The sequence below is a fragment of the Prenolepis imparis genome, unplaced genomic scaffold (genome assembly GCF_030444845.1).
Source record: "Prenolepis imparis isolate NDT839.2.m4 unplaced genomic scaffold, iyPreImpa1.0 SCAF_1, whole genome shotgun sequence".
Taxonomy (NCBI): domain Eukaryota; kingdom Metazoa; phylum Arthropoda; class Insecta; order Hymenoptera; family Formicidae; genus Prenolepis; species Prenolepis imparis.
Genome location: NW_028141159.1, coordinates 8,419,107 through 8,444,532, shown reverse-complemented (window position 1 = coordinate 8,444,532; position 25,426 = coordinate 8,419,107). Strand labels below are relative to the sequence as shown.

General features: G+C 32.8%; 2 protein-coding genes across 10 annotated transcripts in view; both read left to right on the top strand.

Moving 5' to 3' along the window:
• The window catches only part of LOC145944593 (cytotoxic granule associated RNA binding protein TIA1), a 445,453-nt gene extending 435,344 nt beyond the window's left edge, over positions 1–10,109 (top strand). For 3 of the 8 annotated variants that reach the window (XM_083053014.1, XM_083053067.1, XM_083053058.1), the window contains one exon: positions 7,198–10,109. In XM_083053014.1, coding sequence (XP_082909140.1) covers positions 7,198–7,269 — 72 coding nt within the window. In that variant the 3' untranslated portion in view covers positions 7,270–10,109. Of the gene's footprint in view, positions 1–1,991 lie in introns of all 8 variants that reach the window. The other 5 variants (XM_083053024.1, XM_083053078.1, XM_083053042.1 and 2 more) reach the window with 4 other exon arrangements.
• Positions 10,110–22,354: 12,245 nt separating this feature from the next.
• Prp3 (pre-mRNA processing factor 3) lies at positions 22,355–25,027 on the top strand. 2 transcript variants are annotated; one of them, XM_083052961.1, is made up of 6 exons: positions 22,355–22,433; positions 22,514–22,703; positions 22,849–23,060; positions 23,142–23,925; positions 24,007–24,364; positions 24,438–25,027. In XM_083052961.1, the coding sequence occupies exons 2-6, from the start codon at positions 22,556–22,558 to the stop codon at positions 24,835–24,837; spliced, it is 1,902 nt and encodes a 633-aa protein (XP_082909087.1). In that variant the 5' UTR covers positions 22,355–22,433; positions 22,514–22,555; the 3' UTR covers positions 24,838–25,027. The 2 variants fall into 2 exon arrangements, with proteins under 2 accessions (XP_082909087.1, XP_082909079.1); XM_083052953.1 differs by having other exon boundaries at positions 22,386–22,703.
• The last annotated feature ends 399 nt before the right edge of the window (positions 25,028–25,426 follow it).

Below are 25,426 nucleotides of genomic sequence, written 5' to 3'. Positions count from 1 at the left end.
ACTTATTAAGAAAACGGAAAACCTTTCAGAAATATGTTTTATAATTTATGACTTTATGCTTATTAATAGTAGCATTTTTTGTTGTGCAAAATTATATGCTCTCGCGTATATATGCTAATATTTTATTACATGTATTTTTATTTAGAATGTAAATTTGATAATTTTTTTAACCATGATTACACGTACATTTCTTTAACGATGATTTCATGAATACATTTTAAATGATTAAATCAAACAATATAAACCTGTTTTTTAATAATTTTGGTTTATGGTATAAAATAATGTATTTTTTAATTTTGGTTTATGATATAAAATAATATATTTTTTAATTTGTGAGATTAAAAAGTAAGTTGAACCATATATGTATGATTTAAAATCTTATTTGTTCGTCAATTCTATTCATTTACCGTTGCTTTAATCTAATGATCCATAAAAATCTTTCTTTAATTTTATCAACGATAAAAAGCTAGTAAGCATTATAAAACGTGATGATATATTCATATTGTTAATTATAGAACATCCAGACACATTTTTGACTACAAAATTAAAATGTATGTTCTTTCACATTGGGAGAACAACTATATGTAAAAATACTGTAAACATTTTCCCACACATGCACAGCATTTCTAGATAATCTCAAAACAACTGACATATTTAATAAAAGCGCATGAAAAATCTTTAGATAACTTTTACCAGCAATATGACTATGAACAATTCGAGATAACGTAACATACTGCAAATGCTGTATCGATTTCGGCTTTCAGTCATTAATCTGCAGCTGTTTGCAGTGCGTAAAACGGCCTGTCGCCCGTATGTGCTTAAGAAGATATATACATTTCACGTAGCTATAGTCGCTTTAGTGAGTCTTTTGTATATATATCGCACATAAAGCGGAGTAAAAGTTACGTACGATTGCTCGTCGATCGCATCGAAAGAGATATTTCGGTAAGAAAAGTTAGCTTGCTTTCGCACAAATATCTCTTTCCGAAAAACCGAGAGTTCGCATTATATCACTGCATGTCAAGCGAATATCACTTTAAAACTTGCTTGAAAACTAGCCATCGAAATCATTTTCAATTGAACACGAATTCTTAGTAATAGTAGTGATAAAACAATGAAAAAGAGAGACGGAACATTGAAAATATATCGCCAACGGAATAAATTGCAGTTGACTTCCCGTTTATTTTACTAATATCCTTTTGTCACAAGAAAGTTACAAAGTTCTGCATTTGATCATAATAGAACCTAAAGAGAGAACAAATTTACATGGGTGCTTGCAATTTGTAGTCATGAGCCAAAGGCTTCGAAGTTGCGAATATGTAAATATTCCCGTGCAAATTTATTCGTCGTGCATTAGAATGTAATGTATATCTAATAATACAAAACGTATATCAATAAACAGAAAACCAATGAAATAGAAGGACATGTAAAACACGAAATTGAGCAGAATATTGAATTTAAAGACAAAGGAGATAGAGAAAGGAGAGAAAAAGAGACTAACTAATATTAAATTGATGTCGCATAAATATAATATAGATATGAAAAGCTAGTCGTTTACTCTCCGTAGATCTTGACCTGCATGAATATAGAATGCAACATGCATGTATTTTGCTTTTTGCACTTTATCTAATTCAACTCGAGTATCTCTTCAGTGCGCTTTTTATTTTCTTTTTTCTCTTATTTCTGTAAAGTGTAAAATATTGATGTTAGACTTTCTATATTGTCATTTTATACAGATATCATCATCTTTTGACAATCGCAACCATTGCATAACTATTTCGAAATTATACAACTTCGACAAATATTTTATAAAAATTATATTAATCGGGAAACTTTTAATTATAATTTACACGTGCATTTTTGTTTAATAAATCCGTTGTTATAAATATTAAGATCGAATATTGATATCATCGATTGTTCTTACGCTAACCAGGAAGGGATATTCGAAGTTATCAAAAAGATTGTCTTTATTTACATATTTCGATTCGCAGGCACAGTGATCGCTACCACTATCATCGCACGGCCTGGCTTATCCTTTCTTTCGAATATCAATTAGCATCATCTACAATAGACGTGGCTCAACCTCGTATTCAACCTGAAAATACTTGCTGCAGCGTGTTTTTATGTAAAAGGATAATATTTCCACGACACGAAAAGGAATGGAAGAAATCATGTATGATAAGAAAACGAAATAAAGAAGCGATATTCGCATCTATTTTATCGGCGTAGCAATCCGTGATATTTTATCATAGATTTCGTAGTAACGTAAATTCGATTTATCTGATAACGACAAAGAAATTTGCAGTAATTAGTTCAGAAGAGCTCGTTAGCCTAATCTTGCGTTCACTTCACCGTCTTTAATGCGCTAAATAATACAACTACATTATGATTATTATATTTACATGTAATTATTATCAAATTTTGACGTTCTTATACTACTGCATCACGTAGTGGAGGTTGAGTCATGGTGAAGGTAGATTCAGATTCAGATTAGAATATTTATATAGTAGAAGAGTGTGAGAAACTGTAACACGCGAAAGTAAAAGTGAAGAATGATGCAGAAGTGAAAGATAGAATGAATGGACGAGAGAAAGAAAGAGAGCAAACGGTAGAGAGCACACAGACGAGCGCGAAGACGAGTGAAAGAGAGGGAGAGAGAGAATTATATTGTCGAGCATATTTCTATTACTTTCTTGAAATTCGGACCAAGATTTAACCAGCGTTTGTGTGTTCAAATGGTAAAGTGTGTTCTTGGTTGCGGTCCAGCTAGCGGATGAGGACTGGCTGACGCCTAGCCTTCTAGTGTGATGGTAAGCAAGTATACTCCACCAACAGGAACAACTTCTACAGCAACAACAGTTACCACCACCATCACCACCATCACTTCCTCCTCCACTACTACTACCACCACCAACAACAACAACATTTCCGTCATCATCGACGCCACCGCGACAGCAAAAGCAGTAAAACTCATTCCACTTCCGGCTTGACAATGTGCGAGTCGAAAGATAGCAATCACAAAAACCAGATAACACTCGCTTAGTAAAAACAAAGAAGCAAAGTGAGAAATAAAAAAAGAGATAGTAAATAAGAATCATAATCCTAGGTAACCTTGCGCAAAATGCATCCAACATCCCTATCTCCCCATAAGTTTTCACGTCCAATATAAGAGAAAGCGCCGCTACCGATTATTAAGCGGAGATATCTCTCGTCCAGTCGTTAGGATAATCTAGTATCTCGCTCGGCTTGAAGAAATAGATAACATTTGTTGTTACAGTAGTGACCGAAGCTTCAATACAGAACACGAAATCCGGCAGTACATCCGAATACGCCAGTCGTGATGGTTTGACAGCGTTTTTTTAGCAAAACTGGCCAATTACGCATACTATTGTATCGTCCAGTGAGTACATGAGGGACACGAATCCGCACACACGTTTAACGGGATCGTGATACCCGGTTTATCACCATTTTAACAATGCGTATAAATTCCTTGATCCTATGAAGAAAAAGAAGAACGTCGACAGACCGCCGGATTCTAACTCGTTACCCGGATTCATTATTTTTGTAGTTTGGGCTTAACAGCGAAAAATACTAACTCAAAAACGAAGTAATGTCGAAGGGGATGCTTGTAGCCGAATGCGATAGCCGGCGAGTGGCCGCGGTGTATAAATGATAAATACAAAGATCGATTAATCGAAAGAAAGAAACACTCGTGGAGATATTAAATATATAAATATACATATATATATATATATAAATAAAAAATATATATATACATAAAAGAATAAAAATTATTATAAACGAAATTCAACAATTAGCTAGTTAGATAGGTATATTATATTAAAAGTTGCTCGAAACCGATTCGAAATTCGGCGATAAAGGGGAGATGGATCTTATGTATATTCGATAGCGCAGCGTTTCTATGGGGACACAAAATAATCAGCCCCTATGTAAAATTCTTATCCTGTCTCGAAAACCACGGAACTACTACCGGATCTACGTGTCTTATTCCATTTTCCACCCTGCGAAGACTTCGTACCTCGGTTAATACATAATTCGTGGCCGAACGATGAATTCATGCATGAAATCTTCGCAAGCAGTTCAACATTCGCTTTTATCATTCGAGTCTATCTTTCGGACACGCACTTAGGCCAGTTGGATACTTTTATAAAACAATCAGTACGTGGTATGATGTGGGAGATGCCGACAAATTTAGCGCACATTCCGAACTGAGAAAGTGACGGAACGCGCGAAACACCGATCAGATCGCCGTGGTTTTTAAATAAATGTTAGATTTTTATATAAGATGTGACTATGTAGAACCAAAGAAAATCGAGACTATATGACGTTTAAGCAATAAAACGTTAAGCTTAGGAAGGAAGAAGGCATCCATTGATCCGTCTCTTTGTAAATCAATCTCGATTGCGTAAACGAGAAACACACGAATTCTCAACAACGAAAAAAAATAATAATAAAGAAACAAAATAGTTAGAAGAGACGGTGCATGCATGCGTATATTTTAATTGTCCGAGAAGCAGTAAAACGATCACAATCTCCCCGATGTCCCGAATTTCGACTTGGCCAAATTGATACAAAAAAAAAAAGACGAAACCGAGACTCATATAAGTCGTTAACGTGTAAGCAATTGCATGAGTGCAACCGTACATATGAAAAAGCGTTAGAAGGAGAGGGAAAGGAGGTATGAAAGCGAAAAAATAGAAAGAATGAGAGGGAGAGAAAGGACAAACGACGAATAAGCCGCACAGCACAAGCAAGAGACGTAAAAAAAAAGAGATTAAATAATTCGTAGATAGATACATTGCACAAACAGCACGAAAGTTAGATTAGATAAGTTAAGTTTTTTGCCCACGCGTGCCCTGTCCACGCGGCTACTGTTCTAGGTCTCTAATCATATATACATATAATCTCATCATCGACGCGCTCTTTCGCCGTTAAAATCATCCTGCGGATCGATGAGATAATAGCACAAGTAATTTCAAAATTTTTTTAAAAATGAGAAATGGCTGAAACTTATTGCTATCCGTCTCCTTTATCTCCGCGCTCGATAGTTTGTATCTTCATCGTCCTGCTTTTTTGCTCCTACTGCTTCTTCGCACTTCTTTGGTTTTAAGTATCGCAACTCATGCTCGTCGCACCGATAATACCGTCGTCCTTGCTTTTTCTGAGATAGCTTTCATATCGGAGCAGTGAGTAGAGAACCGAGATAAATCTATGTGAAAACTAACTGACACACGCCAAAGCTTAAAGTTTTCAATCGTCAAAAAATTCTCTAAAATGAGAATAATTTTGATGTAAAATATAATTTTTTTTAAACATGTTGCGCGTAAAATTTTTATAATTATTTTTTCACACTATGTCCTAACAAATATAAGCTTGAAGTCGCAAAATGTCATCTGCCTTGCATAGAACATGTTTGAAATTCGATATTTGACAAGAACCTTCAATATTGCTGTTTTTGTTTGTGTTGAAAGAGCTTTACTGTTCGAAAGCGTCATTGGTCGCGCTTTAAAGGGCAATGTTTAAACACAATGATGTATTTTTCAAACGAAAATTTTTCGTGATATTACATTCCATAAATACATAATCCATAATTTTATCTATGGGAACAAACAAAAGAAATAAAAAAATTTTTTAAAAAGAGAAAAAGATGCCCGGGAGATGCAGTAATTAAGGGGCGAGAAAAGTGCGTCGATGATGACAGAAACGAGATAGACGACTTTGTTATTAATCAAAAGACAGATGGATCGTGTTTTAAGCGAATCAAAAGCGTTCGGCGTTTCTCAATCAAAAAGATCGATGATCAAAGTACGGCATATGAATGCTCGAAACGCAACAAAGAAAGTGAAGAAACGACACAATCAAACCTGCCCAACATCGCGTAGAGTTTAGATGTTTTATGATGAAAGTAGAAAGAGAGAGAGAGAGAGAGAGAGAGAGAGAGAGAAAGAGAGAGAGAAAGAGAGAGTGTGTCTACCAACGATCCATCGCGATTTTGCGTCAACCAGCTAAAAGAGTGTGACTTTCCCTTTGGAAAGAAAGCTCGACAATAAAAACCGCCACATTTTTCAGAGAGGGCGTTTTCAATCGCGATGAATGATTCCGATACAATAATTCATATCATTCATATGACAAAATGTTTCAAAAATAATAATGTCGCAATATTGGCTGCATTTTTGTCGCCTTGCTTTCATTTTAATTTGCAGCTTTGAGAAAAAAAGTGTTTAGAGAGAATTATATACAGTTTACTGTTACGAATTTTTATTTGTATATTCGCACGAAAAATATCGAGGGATATTTCACCAGATTGATTTCTAATTTGTGTTACTGTGTCAGTATGTTATTAGAAATATATTCATTCATAGATATGTTCAATTACGTGAATAATTTTCTTATTGAATGCATTTAGCTTATCCTAAATTTTATTATGTCTTTAATTTAGTGCAACATATAAATTATTATGCACGATCGCACGTGATGTAAGCGCGACTATGATTATTTCCTGCAGTTTTTGCATGTTAATGATCAAGTTTTATAATCATTTCTCTCAATTCAGTTCTCTCGTATATATAACCTGCACTTTGAAAATAATTGTATTTTTATATCTTCTTATAATCAAATGTCATTCTTTCGACACTCATCTCAGTTATCTTTATAACAATCGTGTTTTAGCATCAAATATGTAACAAACTGTTTAAAGAATTAAAAATTTCAGAGAATATATATATAGATATACTGTATGCATTATAATAAAATGCAGGTTACAATCGCGATTTGCAAAACTTTTACATCACTAAAATTTTAGCTTAAAAGAAAATCGTCATGCTAACTGAATCTCGTTTTCTGATAGAAATTGGGTGACTAGCCTCGAGGACACGGCACGAGTATGCAAAGAGAAAGCAACAAAATTATAAATAAATATATATACATACATATATATAAATACAAAAATGCATATATATATTATATATATATATATAAATACATATACTTGTGCGCGCAGCAGCGACGAGGGCTGTTATTTTCAATCGTTGTGCGTAAAATAAAGCACTGTGCGTGAGAAAGTTAGCTCTTAAGAAAAAAAAGCGACATGAGAAAACATATAAGTATAAAAAGAAAATATCGTGTACATTATTAGTTAGGCGAAAGAAATAAAAATATAGGTTATTTTTGTGAAAGGTGGAACGAGCGAGGGGAGAGAGGGGGAACGAAGATCTCGAGTGGCAAGAGGGACCCAATAGCAGACTGTAATACGAATTATGCAATAAGAATCTGTTACCGCGTGCGTTTGCATCTGTCAATCAAATTCTGTACAGTAACGTATACTGGGAAGCGTTTAATCGACAAGAGGAATTAATTGGATCTGACACACTCTACTTTTACGTTCCTTACGTAAATCACTCCTTACGTCAATCACTCCCCTTATCGAATTGCTCGCTATGCACTCCGACTCGATTCCACCTTCGACAGAGAAAAAAAAAGTGAGGGATCCTGCACTCTTTTAAAGAATCAGCGTGGACGCCCGATCCTGTAAAAAGTATTTGAAGAAAGGCGCCTTAACATTAAGGCGTGTATATTGACTTAATGTAGATCCGTATGCGTTGTCTAGAACATATACCGAGTGGAGCTAGCCGATCGAGCGAGTCCTCATCGCGTTAAAACGGGAAACCAAAATGTAGCATAAAATTATAGATAGATAATTATTAATGTAATCTGACTTAGTAGGCAAAAATAGGGGCAGTGGAATCGCGGACGGAAACGACGGACGGCGGGGAAGTGTAAAGCGGGGCGATAAATTGTAAAAAAAAAAAAGGAGACAAACTCGAGACGAAGGCCACAGCGCAAAACTAGCAAGAGATTCACTTATGGTACCTAAAATCACGGACCCATCCAGAAAAAAAGAAACACGCGCGCGCGTACACAAGATGTAAAAACATATACGCGTATGTAAATACACACAACACCAAATACACAAGATGCACACGGCATACGTGTAGAACTGTAGCGATGAGAAACTTAACAAAAGCCCTAGACGTAGTCTAGTCTAGCTTGTCGATCAACTAGGTTAACGAGAAAAAGCGTTCATGAGAAATAGTGCAATAATTAATATCCGCAAATTATACTCAGAATCCTTATACACAGCACAAACGGCAAGACACGTGTATATGCAAACATACCGAAACATAGAGATATACATATACATGTATACATGTACACATACATAAATACATACAGAGACACGCGTGCTGCGGCTGCTGCCTCCATCCTTTGCCCGCGTCCTTAAGTCGCAGTTCTGAGATTCTACATATAACCCGGCAACGTATATCAGACAGTGTAATTCACACCATTTTGAAATTTTTACCGTCGTGTCGTTTAAGGTCTAACAAGCGACCGCTCTTGACTATTCGACTTTTATCGAGAATTTCTCATTACATTCTCCGGTTAAAACAAAATTCGAAAAAAATGCATCCCTCTTTTTCTTCACTTCTCCAATTCATTCACGTGTATTAAAAAATGTATTTCCTCTCCCTTATCTTAAAATCTAAACAATTATAAAATTTTGATTTTTTTTCATGCGCTCCCTCCTTTTATGCTCTCTTATTTGTTTCCTTGACTGATGTCCTGATGCCACCGCACACGTTCCTCCGCCCGGATAGATTTATATCTCGCGGAGACTTACCAAACGATAGTCGACAATCATTGAAGAAACATACATTTAGAAACTTGTACGTATTCTTTTCATTGAGGGCTATATAGGTATTAATTATCGTTACCGACATGTTTGCACAAGTCTCGTGCAGGCAATGGACAGAGGAGGTGGTGTCGGTCCTGGAGAAAGTAAGAGAGCAAGGTATATCGATTAACTATCCTATCGTGTTCGCAATGCTTTTGCCTCTCGCAAGTGTACTACAAAACGCGATTTTGATATCGATCGACACGTAGGCATCGCGAATGCACACACGAAACATATCATCGAGCTAATCAACTGATCCCACCACTCCCAATTAGGAACTGCAGTAAGGGACATGGAATGCAATTAATCAATTGGTGCTTCAAGTTACTTAAACTGTGTGCTTGCGAAAACGTTTCTTCTCTTTTCGCGACAATAGAACCGTGACGCTTAAAGATAAAAAAAAATTTTTTAACGACGAATCGAAATGTCGCAAAATTTATTGCACGCTGCATTTATTTTGATCATTTCGAATCGCACACGTAGCGATATGACAATCTTCTAATAATTTATTTCGATGTTATTCGAATGTGATATCAGAAATAATATTGTATTTATGAGTTGTAGACTTAAATTTTAAGACGTCGCTTTAACTTTTATTCACGAGTATTAACTTTCGCACTTATGAAAAACTTTGTAAACGACAAATTATTAAAGACAAAAGGCAGCAAGTTATCCGAATTCTTTGCGTGTTGACTATCGATATGGGCATATCAAATCTATAGTTTTTTATCCAATAATCTTATTAATCATTAACTGAAACGGAACTAATTTCAAATTCTTCTTAACTACTGTGTCCTTTAACAGAAAGAGACTAAATTTTAGATCGTGAATCGCTAAACTAAACACGCGTATATTTTCCTTCTAAAGCAAAGTGCATTTAAACTAAACTATTTATTTTAAGATGCCCCTCGAGAGTCTAATATAATTCTTAGCGGGACGAGGGCAGCAGTCGGGCCAAATTGGGATACTTACTGATGCAAAGCACCGTGGAAACAGCTTAGTGTTAGTGCAAGAATGTTTAAGAGAAAAAGCACACAGTGAAAGAAAACAAAAGTAGGAGCCGTAAGCGTAGATACCGAGCATAACATAAAGTAATGTATGTATATAATCATATATATTATACAAGAAAGACTACAAACAGACACGCGCATCTATATATAATAAAAAAAAAATATGTATATTATATATACATATGCATATATGTGTAAGAAGATAATATTAGCCAACAGATAGAAGCTATATCGAATATAAGCTTAACGAAGAGAGGAAGGGAGCGAACGAATGCGGGGCACCTATAAATGCGCGCGCCCCGCGACATACTGTGTTAAATACCTTTAGTTGTAAGAAATAAGAAAAACACATTAAAGCGTACTTGTAAAAGGAAATAGATGTTGTGGCTAGCCTGCCGGACCCCCCGTGCCCCTAAATATATAGGCACGTCTAATGTATGGAGCGATAACGAGAAAAACAGAGTGAGAAAGAGAGAGAAAGAGAGGATGCATGTGCATGAAAGAAAGCGTGTAATGTAAGATTAACGGGGCGAAAAAAAAGATTAACAGGGCGAGCATGCGAAGAGAGGAAAAGAAACGAAGAATAAAGGGCATGAAAGAAAGATAGAATGAGAGTGAGAGAGAAAGAGAGAGCGGGAGAAGAAAACGAGATCTTACTTATTGTTAGTACACCTCAGTGAAAGAAAGCGTTAAGAAATAAAATTAAAAAAAAAGAAATACCATAATTATGATCGCGTCCGATTCATACAGAGATTACGACGTTCCTTCATTTTTCTCGTAGCTTTTCGTACAATTTGACGAAGTACATATGCGTTACGGGGCTTTGTAGATGCGCCCCTTCTTCCTAACTCGATGCGACACGCGGCATATCACTTACGATCGTATGCTAAGAAGTTAGGTGCCTTTATCCACTTCTTTGTGTGTATGCATTTCGATAAAGAGAACAACGAGAAAGCGAAAAACATAGGGAGAACGCGTGAATAATCGGGGAAAAATTACATACATACATCAGTAAAAACATACATGCATTGTATATCACAAGAACAGCATAGCGAAAGCTCGAGGGAAGAAGCCGGTACGACATCCATTCATCGTGCATCGTTCGATACTATGCACATATTACGGAAACAGTCTCCGAAATGTAGGTTCGACGAAAGCGCAAGCGTCATAATCACGAAAGAGCGACGAAGGGGATGAAAGGGGTGGCGATCAAGCGCTCGCGACTTAAGTAAGATTCTTCCGCGATTAAACGTATAGCCCGCGGGGTCCTACGGCAGCCTCGTTGCATATTTAAGTTAAGGAGCTGGGAAATGCAGCTCAAAAGCGACACGCCGAGCGAAAGCTGTATAATGTACATGTAATTTGCAACGACGCGCGCAGCGGCGCACGCATAAGCACAACAATACATAACTATTACATACACACACACACGCACACAAAATATACATACACACACGCATGTAGAGAGAACGAGAGAGCGAGAACCGTGTACTACGCGCGTGGACAGTAGAGACAGATGTGTGTGTACACAAACACAGCGGAATATGTACACTTGCAGAAACAATTTTCACACGATACACACACAACACTACCGTGAGACGCCCTAGGACGTGCGTAAGAAAAAAAGGAACGTGTATGATATTATATATACATAATATAGCATATAAAGTACACTATAAATAATGATGAATATAAATAAAAATATATATAAATACTATAAAAAAGTAAACAAAGTATAAATATGAAGGAAGTATATAAACGAAAATATAGGATAAAAAACACGCATAGGGCTTAAGAATACAAGATATTATTATGATGATGTATGGTTGGTTTATAATGTAAAATATATTATAGAAAATGTATGTTATTGTTTTACTTTCCAGTTAACCCTGCACTACTTCGATAGAATTCTCTTTTTAACAATCAAATATACCTATGCATACAACAAGAATATATATGTATACTAATATTGAACTCCAAATTATTAGTTTTAAGAGAGAAACGACACAAAATTGATGCAGAAATTGAAATGCGAATAAGGTAAGTACATATATGTATATAGAAGGTAAATTTGTGAAATTATTAGCAAGTTTAATTTTCTATTTTTGCGAATGCATATTTTTTATAAAAAAATATGTAATGATAATAAATATGATAAATATGCAACACACATATATATATATATATATATATATATATATGTGTTGCATATTTATCATATTTATTAACACACATATATATATATATATATATATATATATGTGTTGCATATTTATCATATTTATTAGCATTACATATTTTTTTATAAAAAATATGCATTCGCAAAAATAGAAAATTAAACTTGCTAATAATTTCACAAATTTTCTCTCGCTCATATTTTTTGCGTGGCTAAAATAATTTCGAAGCAATAATCTTTCTCATCTGTTTACATGATGAAAATAAAGAGCATTTAACTTTAAGTACAAACAGCGCGTAACAATTAAACGTTTGTATTCAACGGTAATTAAACGTAAACATCGCTCGCATCGATAGTAGCCGCGAGATATAACGGCTGTATACGCTTGTTCCGCCTGTTAAAAAAATAAGGGTTGCACGCCGCAACGCAGGTAATTATACAAACGCGGCGAATGTGAAAACGAAGAGAAGGAAATACGTGCACCATGCGAAACATTAATTGAAAAAAATGGAATTATAACGCAGTTACACAATATTGCAATATATTTAATCTTAAAAATTATTCGTATTTATCTTTTAAAATCAAAATTTTTGCAATAAATAAAGATGTATTTCATAGATCACAATATTTTTAAATAGACAGAAACGTTATTTAAACAAATTTGAAAGAGGAGAGGAATCGATCGATCAGTTGGAGAGAAAGAAGAGTGATATATTCCAACGCGTATCGTAAGATGAATCTAAACAATTTAAATATCGCGCATTTTGCAATATATTCTTTTAATCTTCTCTGTGTTTTTCAAGAATTTCCAACAAACATAAATAGGTTAAAAATTGTTTACTGCGACTCTTACTTATTCCACATTGCTTAAGTATGCTATAGTGTTTAAAGCCATCCTAATTTCCCTGCAATTATCGAATAATTGAGCAATTATATTTTAAAGCGCGACGAAATTGAAAATAAACAAGTGAACTGACGATCTTTCTAGCAAGGTTTATACTGGCAGTCATGGATGCTACTGTGAAAGGCATATCCTTTGCGAAGCAGTCCTCCATGCACATTTGCGCACACCTGTGTACACGTCTCTGCGTAGATAGGAGATCGTGCGTGTTGCGTATAACCGGTAGATACACCCGCGCTTAATTGCGAAGCAGAGGTGCGATGCCCGGTTATTTTAGTCTGGGCTGACATGACAGCCGAGGTAGTCCGAACCCCGTGTGTGCAGCAGCATCACAGTAATGCTCAACCACTCACGTGTCGCATTGCACATATCATTTTCTTGGCTGTGCTAATTTCGTCATATTTGTCACTTCCTTTTTTCCGTCACAGAGAGAGAGAGAGAGAGAGAGAGAGATTGAGAGATTGAGATTGACTTTTATTAGCTTTTTCAGCATGTATCATATAGGGGGTAACTTCATATTTGTTTGAAAAATTAATAGTGATAACACATGCGATATGTTATGGCAAATATTGCATTTATATAATTATGAATGGGCAGGCAGTTGTTTTGTCCTATCGACATAGCAATATATATTATCAAATATAATAATTATGTTTAGTCAATTCCTTGTGCAGCTGTTCTGTTTAGATAATGTGATCGAGATAACAATTATTTTTAAGTTTTCGTATATTCTCTGATATATTCCTATTATTAACAAATATACCATTATATATATATATATATATATATATATATATATATATATATAATCACAATGCACGACTAAACTTAAAAAAAATTATGTATCTACAATGAAGATAACAAATGCGATTCCTAAGATCCTGATTCCTAAGATGCATTAAGATTTTTATTTGTAAATTAAAGAAAAAGTGTATAAATATATGTATAATTAACAAAAAAAATATCTCATCATTTGGAAAAATACTTTTAATCATGAACAAGGATTTGTTGGATAAATAATGAAAAATAATAGTGCGTGCTTAAAATGGCCAAGCTCAAGGTTGATAATCAAAATTTGGGAACCCTTATCATATGGATACGCGTTCACTAACACACATACGCATATACGATCTATCACATATCTTTACGCGCATGATGTGTAGATATACGATCGTCACCCCGTGTGCGGACGCATATACGAGCAGATCTCCGTTAATACATCGAATACCCAACGGCCGTACAAGAGAATAGCGTAGTATAAAGCATAAACTACAATTAGTGGTAATCCGCGTGACACGGGCATGGCACCCTTTGCGCATATTAGAGCATTAGCTGCCGACTCATACGAACGAACCGTACATCATTTCGGGACGTGCCCACGTCTACCGACAAAATCGTTAAATTTACGAAGAAACACGACTGACTCGATACATAACGACTGAATAACTCGTTCAGCATGCGATTACGATACACACAATCGTACGCATGTACTATATTCACAGGCGGATCCTTGGAGGGGGGGGGGGGTTAAAACCCCCCCTTGCAAATTAAAAGAAACAGTTTTGCTGAATTTGTTTAAAAAATATAAATAAAGAAAAACAAACATTAAAGAGCTATCGACGTCAGGATTTGCAGGTGTATATATATAAGTATAAGATACACTGTAAATTATACTCATTACGCATTCAAGGAGTTAAGTGTAGATTAAGTCAGACATAGGACGAAATGATGAGATAATTTCATTGCACAAAAATAATTAGGTGAAATTCTTTATATCTATATAATATACCATATACAATATATATAATATATATTATATCTATATATCTATATAATATATATTATATCTATACGTATAATATATATTATATAGATACAAAGAATTTCGCCTAATTATTTTCGTACAACGAAATTATCTCATCATATCGTCCTATGTCTGACTTAATCTATACTTAATTCCTTGAATGCGTAATGAGTATAATTTACAGTGTATCTTATACATACATATTATATATATTATATATAGATATAAAGAATTTTTCGCCTAATTATTTTCGTGCAACGAAATTATCTCATCATTTCGTCCTATGTCTGACTTAATCTACACTTAACTCCTTGAATGCGTAATGAGTATAATTTACAGTGTATCTTATACTTTTCTATATATATATATATATATATATATATATACATATATATATATATTATATAGATATAAAGAATTTTTCGCCTAATTATTTTCGTGCAACGAAATTATCTCATCATTTCGTCCTATGTCTGACTTAATCTACACTTAACTCCTTGAATGCGTAATGAGTATAATTTACAGTGTATCTTATACTTTTCTATATATATATATATATATATATACATATATATATATATTATATAGATATAAAGAATTTCTCGCCTAATTATTTTGCAACGAAATTATCTCATCATTTCGTTCATGTCTGACTTAATCTAGATTTAATTTCTTGAATGCATAATGAGTATAATTTACAGTGTATCTTATACATACATATTGTATATATTATATAGATATAAAGAATTTCGCCTAATTATTGTCGTGCAACAAAATTATCTCATCATTTCGTCCTATGTCTGACTTAATCTAAACTTAACTCCTTGAATGCGTAATGAGTATAATTTACAGTGTATCTTATACTTTTATATATATATATAATATATATATAAAATATATATATATAAAAGTATGTATTAGATACATTGTAAATTATACTCATTACGCATTCAAGGAGTTAAGTGTAGATTAAGTCAGACATACGACAAAATGATGAGATAATTTCGTTGCACGAAAATAATTAGGCGAAATTCTTTATATATATATAATATATACAATATGTATGTATAAGATACACTGGAAGTTATACTCATTACGCATTCAAGGAGTTAAGTCTAGATTAAGTCAGACAGGACGAAATAATGAGATAATTTCGTTGCACGAAAATAATTAGGCGAAATTCTTTATATCTATATAATATATACAATATGTATGTATAAGATACATTGTAAATTATACTCATTACGCATTCAAGGAGTTAAGTGTAGATTAAGTCAGACATAGGACGAAATAATGAGATAATTTCGTTGCACGAAAATAATTAGGCGAAATTCTTTATATATATATAATATATATATACACTGGCGGATCCTGGGGGGGGGGGTAAACCCCCCCTTGCAAATTAAAAGAAATAGTTTTGCTGAATTTGTTTAAAAAATATAAATAAAGAAAAACAAACATTAAAGAGCTATCGACGTCGTTGATCCTGGAATAAAAGCCAATCATGAAACTAAAAATATTAAATAAAATAATTTTGCAAACCTCCCCCCTCCCGCCCTTTAAATCGAGGTCAGGATCCGCTAGTGACTATATTATTGTTACGGACAGCAAGGCTGTCTGTACATCATAAGACTACATTCGATAAAATTTAAGGACAAAAAACCGATGACTAAATAAAATTTTTATCTGCTAGAAAATTTTATTTTGTTAGAAATGAGTTATTGAACGAGATTATTTTTGTTTGCATTGTAATTTTGCAATTATTTATTGCTCCTAATCCTAAATTGCGAAAATTAGTTGCATCAATTATAATGATAAACGATCTAAACTCATTTTACAAATGTGGTTGGTTAATGTGATTTTTATCGTTATCTAAATGTTGACTGTGTATATCATATTGAGAATCTGAATCCTGTACAGTCAAGATATAGGAATTGAAGTACCATAATTTTATGGTTTTGCGGAAATAGATATGAATCACAGTTAAGAACCGAGCGAGGCAAAACGATCGTAAAAAAGTACTTTAAGATTATTCTGGAAAGTCTGCATTGTCTACAGAACCTGTTTTAAGAGAATGCAAGATTCTTAAAAAAGTATATTCTATGTACGATTTGCGGTATAAGTAAATTACTTAAAAGTTACGATAACTGTTAATATCAGGCTGTAATCGATATGTGCGATATACCAACCACGTTTGCACAACATTTACAGTATTTGTCCTACATATAGTTATGCTTTATATATTTCTATACATGTTAAAATTTCCATAAAATAAAAACGTATAAATAAAAAAAAGTTTATGATTCTTTTATAGCAAAGAGAAATTTAAGCAATGTAAATATTATCAAAGTAAATTAAGAAATTAATTATTTTCGATTATTTTTGTTTGTCAACTTTATGTACTGCTTACGTTTCAATGATTCACACAATTCTGTGCATTTTCCGACATAAAATTTTTGTTAGCAAAATAAACATTGAAAAATTTTTAACAAACCGTAATTTAAATTATATGTTTTTTTAATATGAAACATCCACCAGGAAAAGTTTGCAATGATCGACTTTACCCTGAACTGAATTTTGTAGCTATAGGATAAAGTTTGATTTTATAAACTAGATTCAGAAACTGTATGTTACATTCACGCTAGATAACCTGTTCCGTATCAACAGTCAGTTCCAGTTACTTTGTAGTAATTTGCCTAACAGATAGCTATGGTGCAACTTTTACTAGAGAATACAAATCAAGCGACCTGCATGAGTACCCATAGTTAGAAGTTTAAACTTAGGTGACTAGACACACTGGTTTGCGACGACATATCTTTCATTTTGTGGTGTCGATAAAAGTTTACATAGATTTCACATTATATTTAAAATCTACAATTATAAATTTTGATGTAACTTTATTCTGCTTACTATATTTTTATGTTCAAAATTCAAACTTTATAGCATTAAAGCAAATATATTATTAACAATGCCTATGTTATTTAATTTTATCATAATTTATTGAAAATATTGATTCGTACAATATCACGTAGTAATTAATAAATAAGTATTTTAGAAATAAACATTTTATCGATAAAACATCATAAAAGCATTCTATATTCATCTCGTTTTGCGCGGAACATACATTAATCACAGCGTTGCTTACAATTTTTTTATGAATTTATAATTGCCTGAGTTAAAAATTGTATGTTGAAAATTCATATAAAACTGGCCATCGACATATGTATTCGTAATATGTGCTGCAATTAACATCTATCATTAAAAAATAGAGGAGAAAATTAAAACCATTATCAACACACATGTACACATAAACTTTTTATTATAAAACATATGTATATGTATAAGTATATATTACGAGTACATATATCAATAGCCAGTTTTATATGAGTTTTCAGCATATAGAGAAATGTTTAATTCAGGCAATTATAAATTACTTTATAAAAGATCTATAAGAGAGCAACACTATGATTAATGTATGTCCCGCGGACACAAAAGAATGAATAAAATACTTCCATGATGTTTTATCGATGAATGTAAAACATTTATTTCTGGGCTACACTCATTTATTACCGCATGATATTAATCGTTATATGTTTGTTTTATATCAGCGATTATCATCATAATTATATTCCAGTGTATTTCACCGACAAGAAAAATAAACGCAGTAACATTCTATAATTCTATAGCATTCCGTACATGCCAATTAAGTCTAATTGATGCTTAACGCAAACAAAGAAAAATGCTGTGCGGAATTCCAATTCCTTCATTTCAATCAACAGAAAAGTTTAGAGCAACAGCCTTGGAACGAAGCAAATGTGGTTCGCAGAATTGGCCTCATCGGTCACTAGAGAAGCGTGGAACAGCGTAGTTCCCTCTGCCATTCTCATTTGCGGTTGTCGGTCCACTGCCATTCCACCGCCCTCGCAACCACTTTCGTCCTTTACACCTTCGTATATTTCGTTCTAGCAACATCACGTTACGTTGTAAGTCTTCTCCGAACGGTAAGATGCATAGTGATTGATTGTTCGGCGCTTTGGTAGCATGCCGAAACTATTGAAAGCGGTCGGAATGGGCGTTGGAATCCAGCAATTCTCGACTCTCACGCAATGTTCTGATTAGATGTTATTATAACAGATAATGTAATTAAATAAGAAAATTTCAACGTTTGTGCCCAGCATCAATCAATTCGATATTATCAAATGTCTCTTATTTTCAATTAGTATACGTGTAGCATAAAAATTCTTTCAAATAAATAAATTGTTATATATAAAAATGATTTCCTGTGTATGCTATTTTTTCATATATTTTTGATTCTCTACTATCCGCTTTTACAAACGGATAAAGAAAACATTTTATATATGTTACTGACGATAATACCTCATTTGTTGTTTAAAGATTCAACATACTTAAATTTTTACAAGTAAATTATTATCATTAATATATATTTTTAAAGAAAAAATATAAATCTAAAAAAATAATATTTTCTATACTTTTATGTTTGTTGTAATAAAAAATTTGCAATGTCTCTCTATAATAAATAATATTTTTCTCTAAAATATTAAATATATAGAAATATCATATATAGTTTTAAATTTCTGTTACATTAATTTTTATAATAAAAAATATATTATAATGGAGCGTGCAAATTTCTTTTTAACGCGATGTAGTACACGTGTAGAAACAATAATGTTCAAACTCTAAAGTATTATGGTGCATAACTTCTGAAACTTGAAAACCCAGTCAAGGATCAATGTGTGCCAATTATGAGAAGCTACCTAAATCTCCCTTGAGGGCTTTTCTCGCTCCAAAGAGAAACGGAGAGTAAGTACCATCATTAGCAAAATAGACAAGAGAATGTTGGAAAATAATTCACATAATTATGTTATTAATCCATATGAGAATGCACGAAGAATTTGAGAATTTGTAAATTTTAATTTATAACTTAACCAGAATTTATTCTATATCTGTATTATATAAAAATGCTATTTTAGTTTAGCCATTTGCACGTATTTATAGTTTAATATAAGTGAACTGTAATTATATATTTGTAATTATATATAACAGCTTTACAGCTGTAATTGTAGCAAAATGTGCGTATGACGGAAATAATCCCTTTCCCTTTCTACATAAAGGCATGTTAAGTCGATTCTTGCATCAAGTATATGTATATTGTTTGCCTCTTTTCCGCGATGTTGATTAGCTGTCTCGACTCGCGTTATGTATTATATTCGTAGCATCGAAAGGCTGTCATCGCGAAGGTTAGCGCAGTTTAATAGTTTGTTCAAAATAAAATTAAATAAAATAATAATATGTTTTAAATAATATGTTATAATACTTTAAACTCGATTAATATTTTTGACAGTTATCTCAGCTGATTTCTGTCAAAAAATATTAATCGAATTTAAAGTATTATAACATATTATTTACAACTTATTATTATTTTCATATTTTTAACATATTATTATTTTAAAATTTAATTAACAAATTAACGCATTATTAATATTTTTTACAGAAATTAGCTAATTAAAGCGTTAATTTACTAATTAAATTTTAAAATAATAATATGTAAAAAATAATTTAAATAATAATATGTTGTAAATAATATATTATAATACCTTAGCAGCGATTAATATATTTTTTTATAGAAATCAGCTGATAACTATCAAAAATATTAATCAAGTTTAAAGTAATACAACATATTATTTAAAACTAATATTATTATTTTATTTAATTTTATTTTGAACAAATTGTCAAATTCGTGAAAAAATCGCGAGGGTTAGCAAACTGCTAACCCTCGCGATGACAGCCTCTCGATGTTACGAATATAATGCACAATGCGAATCGAGACAGTCAATAAGCATCGCGGAAAAGATGCAACAATACTTGCGAGAATCGACATGCCTTTTTTGGAAAGGGATGTTATAATACTTTCAATTCGATTAATATTTTTGACAATTATCAGCTGATAACTGTCAAAAATATTAATCGCAAATATAAAGTATTATAACTTATTATTTAAATTTAAAATATATTACTATTTTAATATTTTCAACATATATATTATTATTTTAAAATTTAATTAGCAAATAACGCTTTATTATATTAGCTAATTTCTGTTAAAAAATATTAATAAAACGTTAATTTGCTAATTAAATTTTAAAATAATAATATGTATGTGAAGCTGGCTTATATATATAATTTCGTGGAAACTCATAAATAATTAAGAGTTGTGGCTTTATCTTCAATAGTAGAACTATTGAAAATAAAGCCAAAACTCTTAATTATTTGAGTTTTTACAAAATGAGATGTCAGCTTCGTACACCCCCATTATCGCTATAAAAATGTTATAAAATAAACAATTTCTCACTCACCGATACGTGCAATAGCGGAGTTGTAGTACACAGCACATTGATCTGAAAACAAAATATTCAAATTATGTATATACATATGTGTGTGTGTATGTGTATACAGGATGTTTTAAAAGTCTAAAAACGGTCGAATATCTCAATGCAGTTTAAAAAAAATAAATGTTTGTATATTGCATACCTCACAGTTGTTCCACTGTCGCCCGATGCCTCCCCGTGCCTCCTCCTCCTCTCTTGGTCCATCGTAGTACTCGCGACACTCGCGAAAACACGAATAATTACGATCGCCCGACACTTTACACGGCACTCCCGACTCCCGACACGCGAAACTTTATACGGCACTCCCGACGCGACGCATGAATCGCACGCGTATTTCGCGTACATTGTACAATGAAAAAAAACGATGCGAAAACTATAATTACACGAAGCAACAATCTGTTCGGCACTTCAGAATCTCGCAGTCAAACTGCGCAGCTTATCAGCAATGCTTACCTGTAATAACAAATAAAATACATATATATATAGAGATACTTAATATAACTAAAATTGTGTTTCTTAAAAGAAATGTTAATAAAAATATTAATCAAGAATAAGGTATTATAACATTATTTACAACATATTTTGCTATTTTAATTTTTTACCATATTATTATTTTGAAATTTAATTAGCAAATTAACGCTTTAATCAACTGATTTCTGTAAAAAAAATATTAATCGAGTTTAAACAAACTTTTATATTATTTTTTTTTAAATATCATTCTTTTTAACATAAAATCGAAGAATGGCGCGTGCTTGTGTTGTTCTAGTCAAATATAATTAGCATCAATCGCGCAATTTTATGATGCCATAGCAAATTAACCCATTGACCAAACTCATTGACTAAAAAATTTGCCAATGTCTTATGCACATTTTAAGCAAAATGAAAGTAATAATATTCTACTTACCAATCGAAGCTTCGATGTTACGGCTTTCAGCAAAGCAAATCGTCAAATCTTGTATTATCTGAGGGTCCATTTGCTGGTTCCAAAGATGAAAATTAATGATGTTGCTGCTCAATGTTGAATCGATTTCCCACGTACACAGCAAAAGCGCGGCGTCAGTAAAATATCTAATTAGAATAAAGAAAAAACCATTTATTTTCTGTTTCTTCCATTTCTCAAAGTTACCTTGTGACTTTTTCCATGTTATATGAATCTAAAATTCGAAATAATTAGTATTAATTTATCTACTTACTCTAATCACTTTATCATCGTCTGAAGACCGCCAAAATGTCGTAACATGTTGCGTGTACGTAAACTATGAATACAGCTGTATTCTCTGCTGCGCATGCGCGGAGATCAGAACATCAATGGCCGTACGATTATTGGCTTCTGAACGAGACTAATTTCAGGCCGTGCATCGTGCATACGTAGAGCGTAGAGGAGTGGTATTTATAACCTTAACAGAGAGAAAAAGAGAGGTTATATTATGTGAAGATATTAAATCCTTTCGTTTATAAATTTGTAGGCTATTGCTTGCTATTCAGTAAATGAAATAAAAATTAGAACAATGTCGTATTTAACGAGAAAAGAAGTAGACGAAATAAAGCCGCAGATCGAGAAAGCGGTTCATAAATTTCTTGGCTTCAGTGAACCAGCAATTGTCACTACTGCTATCAATTGTATCACTTCTGGCTATGATAAGCGTAAAACAGCAGGTTAGTAATAAAGAGTAAAATATAAATCTGCACTCCTTATGGTTTTTAACATCAGCACTTAAAGTAAATAATATATGTAGATTGCTATATTATATATATATATTTATATAAAATTTTATATGTATGTGGTCTTTAAATTCTACAGATAAATTATCAGCCTTACTGGAAGACAAAAAAGCTTCTAAGTTGACAGAAAAAATATTTACAATTTATGATGACACTAAAGCAGCTCAAAAGAATAAAAAGCGATCGCATTCTGAAGATAAAGATAAAGATAAAGATGCAAAGAAATCGAGATTTAAAGATGACGAAGCAAAAAATGAAAAGACTGTGGAAACTCAGCTTTCTGCAGATAAGGTATTAATTCTACTTCTATTATTATACTTATATTGTTACATTCATCATGTTTATAACTTTATTTTCTGTATATATTCTTAGATTCGGCAAATGATGGCTAATGCGCAAAGAGAAATAGAAGAAAGAAAAAGAGCCTTAAAGGCAATAAAGCAGGAAGATGTTTCTGCAAAGCCATTATTTAAAGGACGAGATACATTACCCACAGTAGGAAGCATGTATAATCAAGGCCTATTGAGTAAAACAGATTCAGATAAAGCACGAAAAATAGCAGCATTGCAAGCACAGATCAGAAATAAGTTAAGTTCGGGATTACTTGCTAATATTAATGTACCAGACAAACCAACTCCTTTAATCTTAGATGAATCTGGTAGAACAGTAGATATAACAGGCAAGGAAGTACAACTCACTCAAGTAGTGCCTACTTTAAAAGCTAATATACGTGCAAAGAAAAGAGAAGAATTTAAAGCTCAATTACAAGAATCGAAAGGTCCAGAAGAAATACAAGATACTCAGTTCTTTGATAACAGAATAGGAGTGAAACCAGCGATGCGTGGTAAACGTGCATTGAAGTTTCATGAACCAGGGAAATTTCAACAACTGGCAGAGAGAATACGCATGAAGACACAATTAGAGAAATTGCAAAATGAAATCAGTCAAATTGCTAGAAAAACAGGAATTAGTTCAGCAACTAAATTAGCTCTAATTGCACCTAAAACTGAAGCTCTCTCCGAAGATGTGCCTAATGTAGAATGGTGGGATTCTGTTATATTAACTAGTGGATATCCTAATGAGAATGAGCCCACGACAATCAAAAGTTCGGCTATTACAAATTTAGTGGAACATCCAGCACAAATGCGACCCCCAAGTATATATATGTTTATTTTACTTTTATTTTATTGATGTATTTAATATATATAATTAATATTGTTTTTGGTACTTCTTACAGCGGATCCTTTGAAACCACTTTATATGCCTGTGTTTCTCACAAAGAAGGAACGTAAGAAATTAAGAAGGCAAAATAGACGAGAAACATGGAAGGAAGAACAGGAAAAAATTCGATTAGGTCTAGAACCACCACCGGAGCCAAAGTTGCGGATCTCTAATCTCATGCGAGTGTTAGGGACTGAAGCTGTGCAAGATCCTACAAAAATAGAAGCTCATGTTCGACAGCAGATGGCTAAGAGATTAAAGGCTCATGAAGATGCGAATGCAGCACGAAGACTCACTGCTGATCAACGTCGTGAAAAAAAAGCGAGAAAACTTAAGGAAGATACTAGCCTTGGCGTACATGTTGCTGTTTACAGGTAAATATGTATACATATATATATATATATATATATATCGATTTACATAACTTATATAAATATATCTTTACAGAATACGTGATCTTATCAACAATGCTTCAAAGAAATTTAAAGTGGAAACTAATGCGAAACAACTCTATCTTACTGGTTGCGTAATGTTGTTCCGGGACTGTAATGTTGTTGTAGTGGAAGGTGGAGCAAAACAACAAGCTAAGTATAAACGACTGATGATGCATCGTATTAAGTGGGAAGAGGACATAGTGAAGGATAATGATGGAAATGATGTACCAAACAGATGTGTTCTTGTTTGGGAAGGTACAAGTAAGCAGCGACATTTCGGAGAAATTAAGTTTAAAGTGTGCCCAATTGAAAAGATGGCTCGAGAGCATTTCAAAAAGCATCAAGTGGAGCATTATTGGGATTTAGCCTACAGTGGGGCAGTTCTTGATAACACAGATGAAGTACGCTCTTAAAATATAATGTAAATTGAATTACTCTTGTAAATTAATATACAGATAAAGCTAATACACATCAAATACTAAATACAAGTTCTGTACTTAATAAAATTATTAAGTTCTGAACTTAAAATTATGGTCAAAGATAAAAAATGTAATCATGACAAATTAAATATAAATAAAAGTTTACTGCTTCTGGAGATCTATTTCTATTTGTAGCAATTCAGTATAATCTAATGTCTATATCATAATAATGAAATAAAGCAATCTTAATAACTACTTTTATATGCTCTATTTTGCTATCAAATTCTATTATGTGTAGATATGTGTGTTTCTTATTTTTAATTTTCTATGTAGATAAACCTTAAAAAAAAATTAAAATCAGATAATTGCTTCATCCCACGCACAACATACTCTCACGATTTATTACTGATGATGATCTTGTTGACATTGGGAACAGAGAAAGTAATAGAGAGAAAAACGTATGCGATTATTTGAATAAATCACGATGTCTCGAGGAATTTTAATCTGCAAATGACATTGTAGTCGAGCCCATCAAGCATATTTAATTAATAGGCACTGCGATGCTTATTGTTATAGTATTATG

Coding starts and splice junctions, on each gene's coding strand:
- Prp3 (XM_083052961.1), top strand. CDS start 22,556: ATGTCGTATTTAACGAGAAAAGAAGTAGACGAAATAAAGCCGCAGATC. Junction 23,926..24,006: donor AGCACAAATGCGACCCCCAA/GTATATATATGT, acceptor TACTTCTTACAG/CGGATCCTTTGAAACCACTT. Junction 24,365..24,437: donor GTACATGTTGCTGTTTACAG/GTAAATATGTAT, acceptor ATATCTTTACAG/AATACGTGATCTTATCAACA.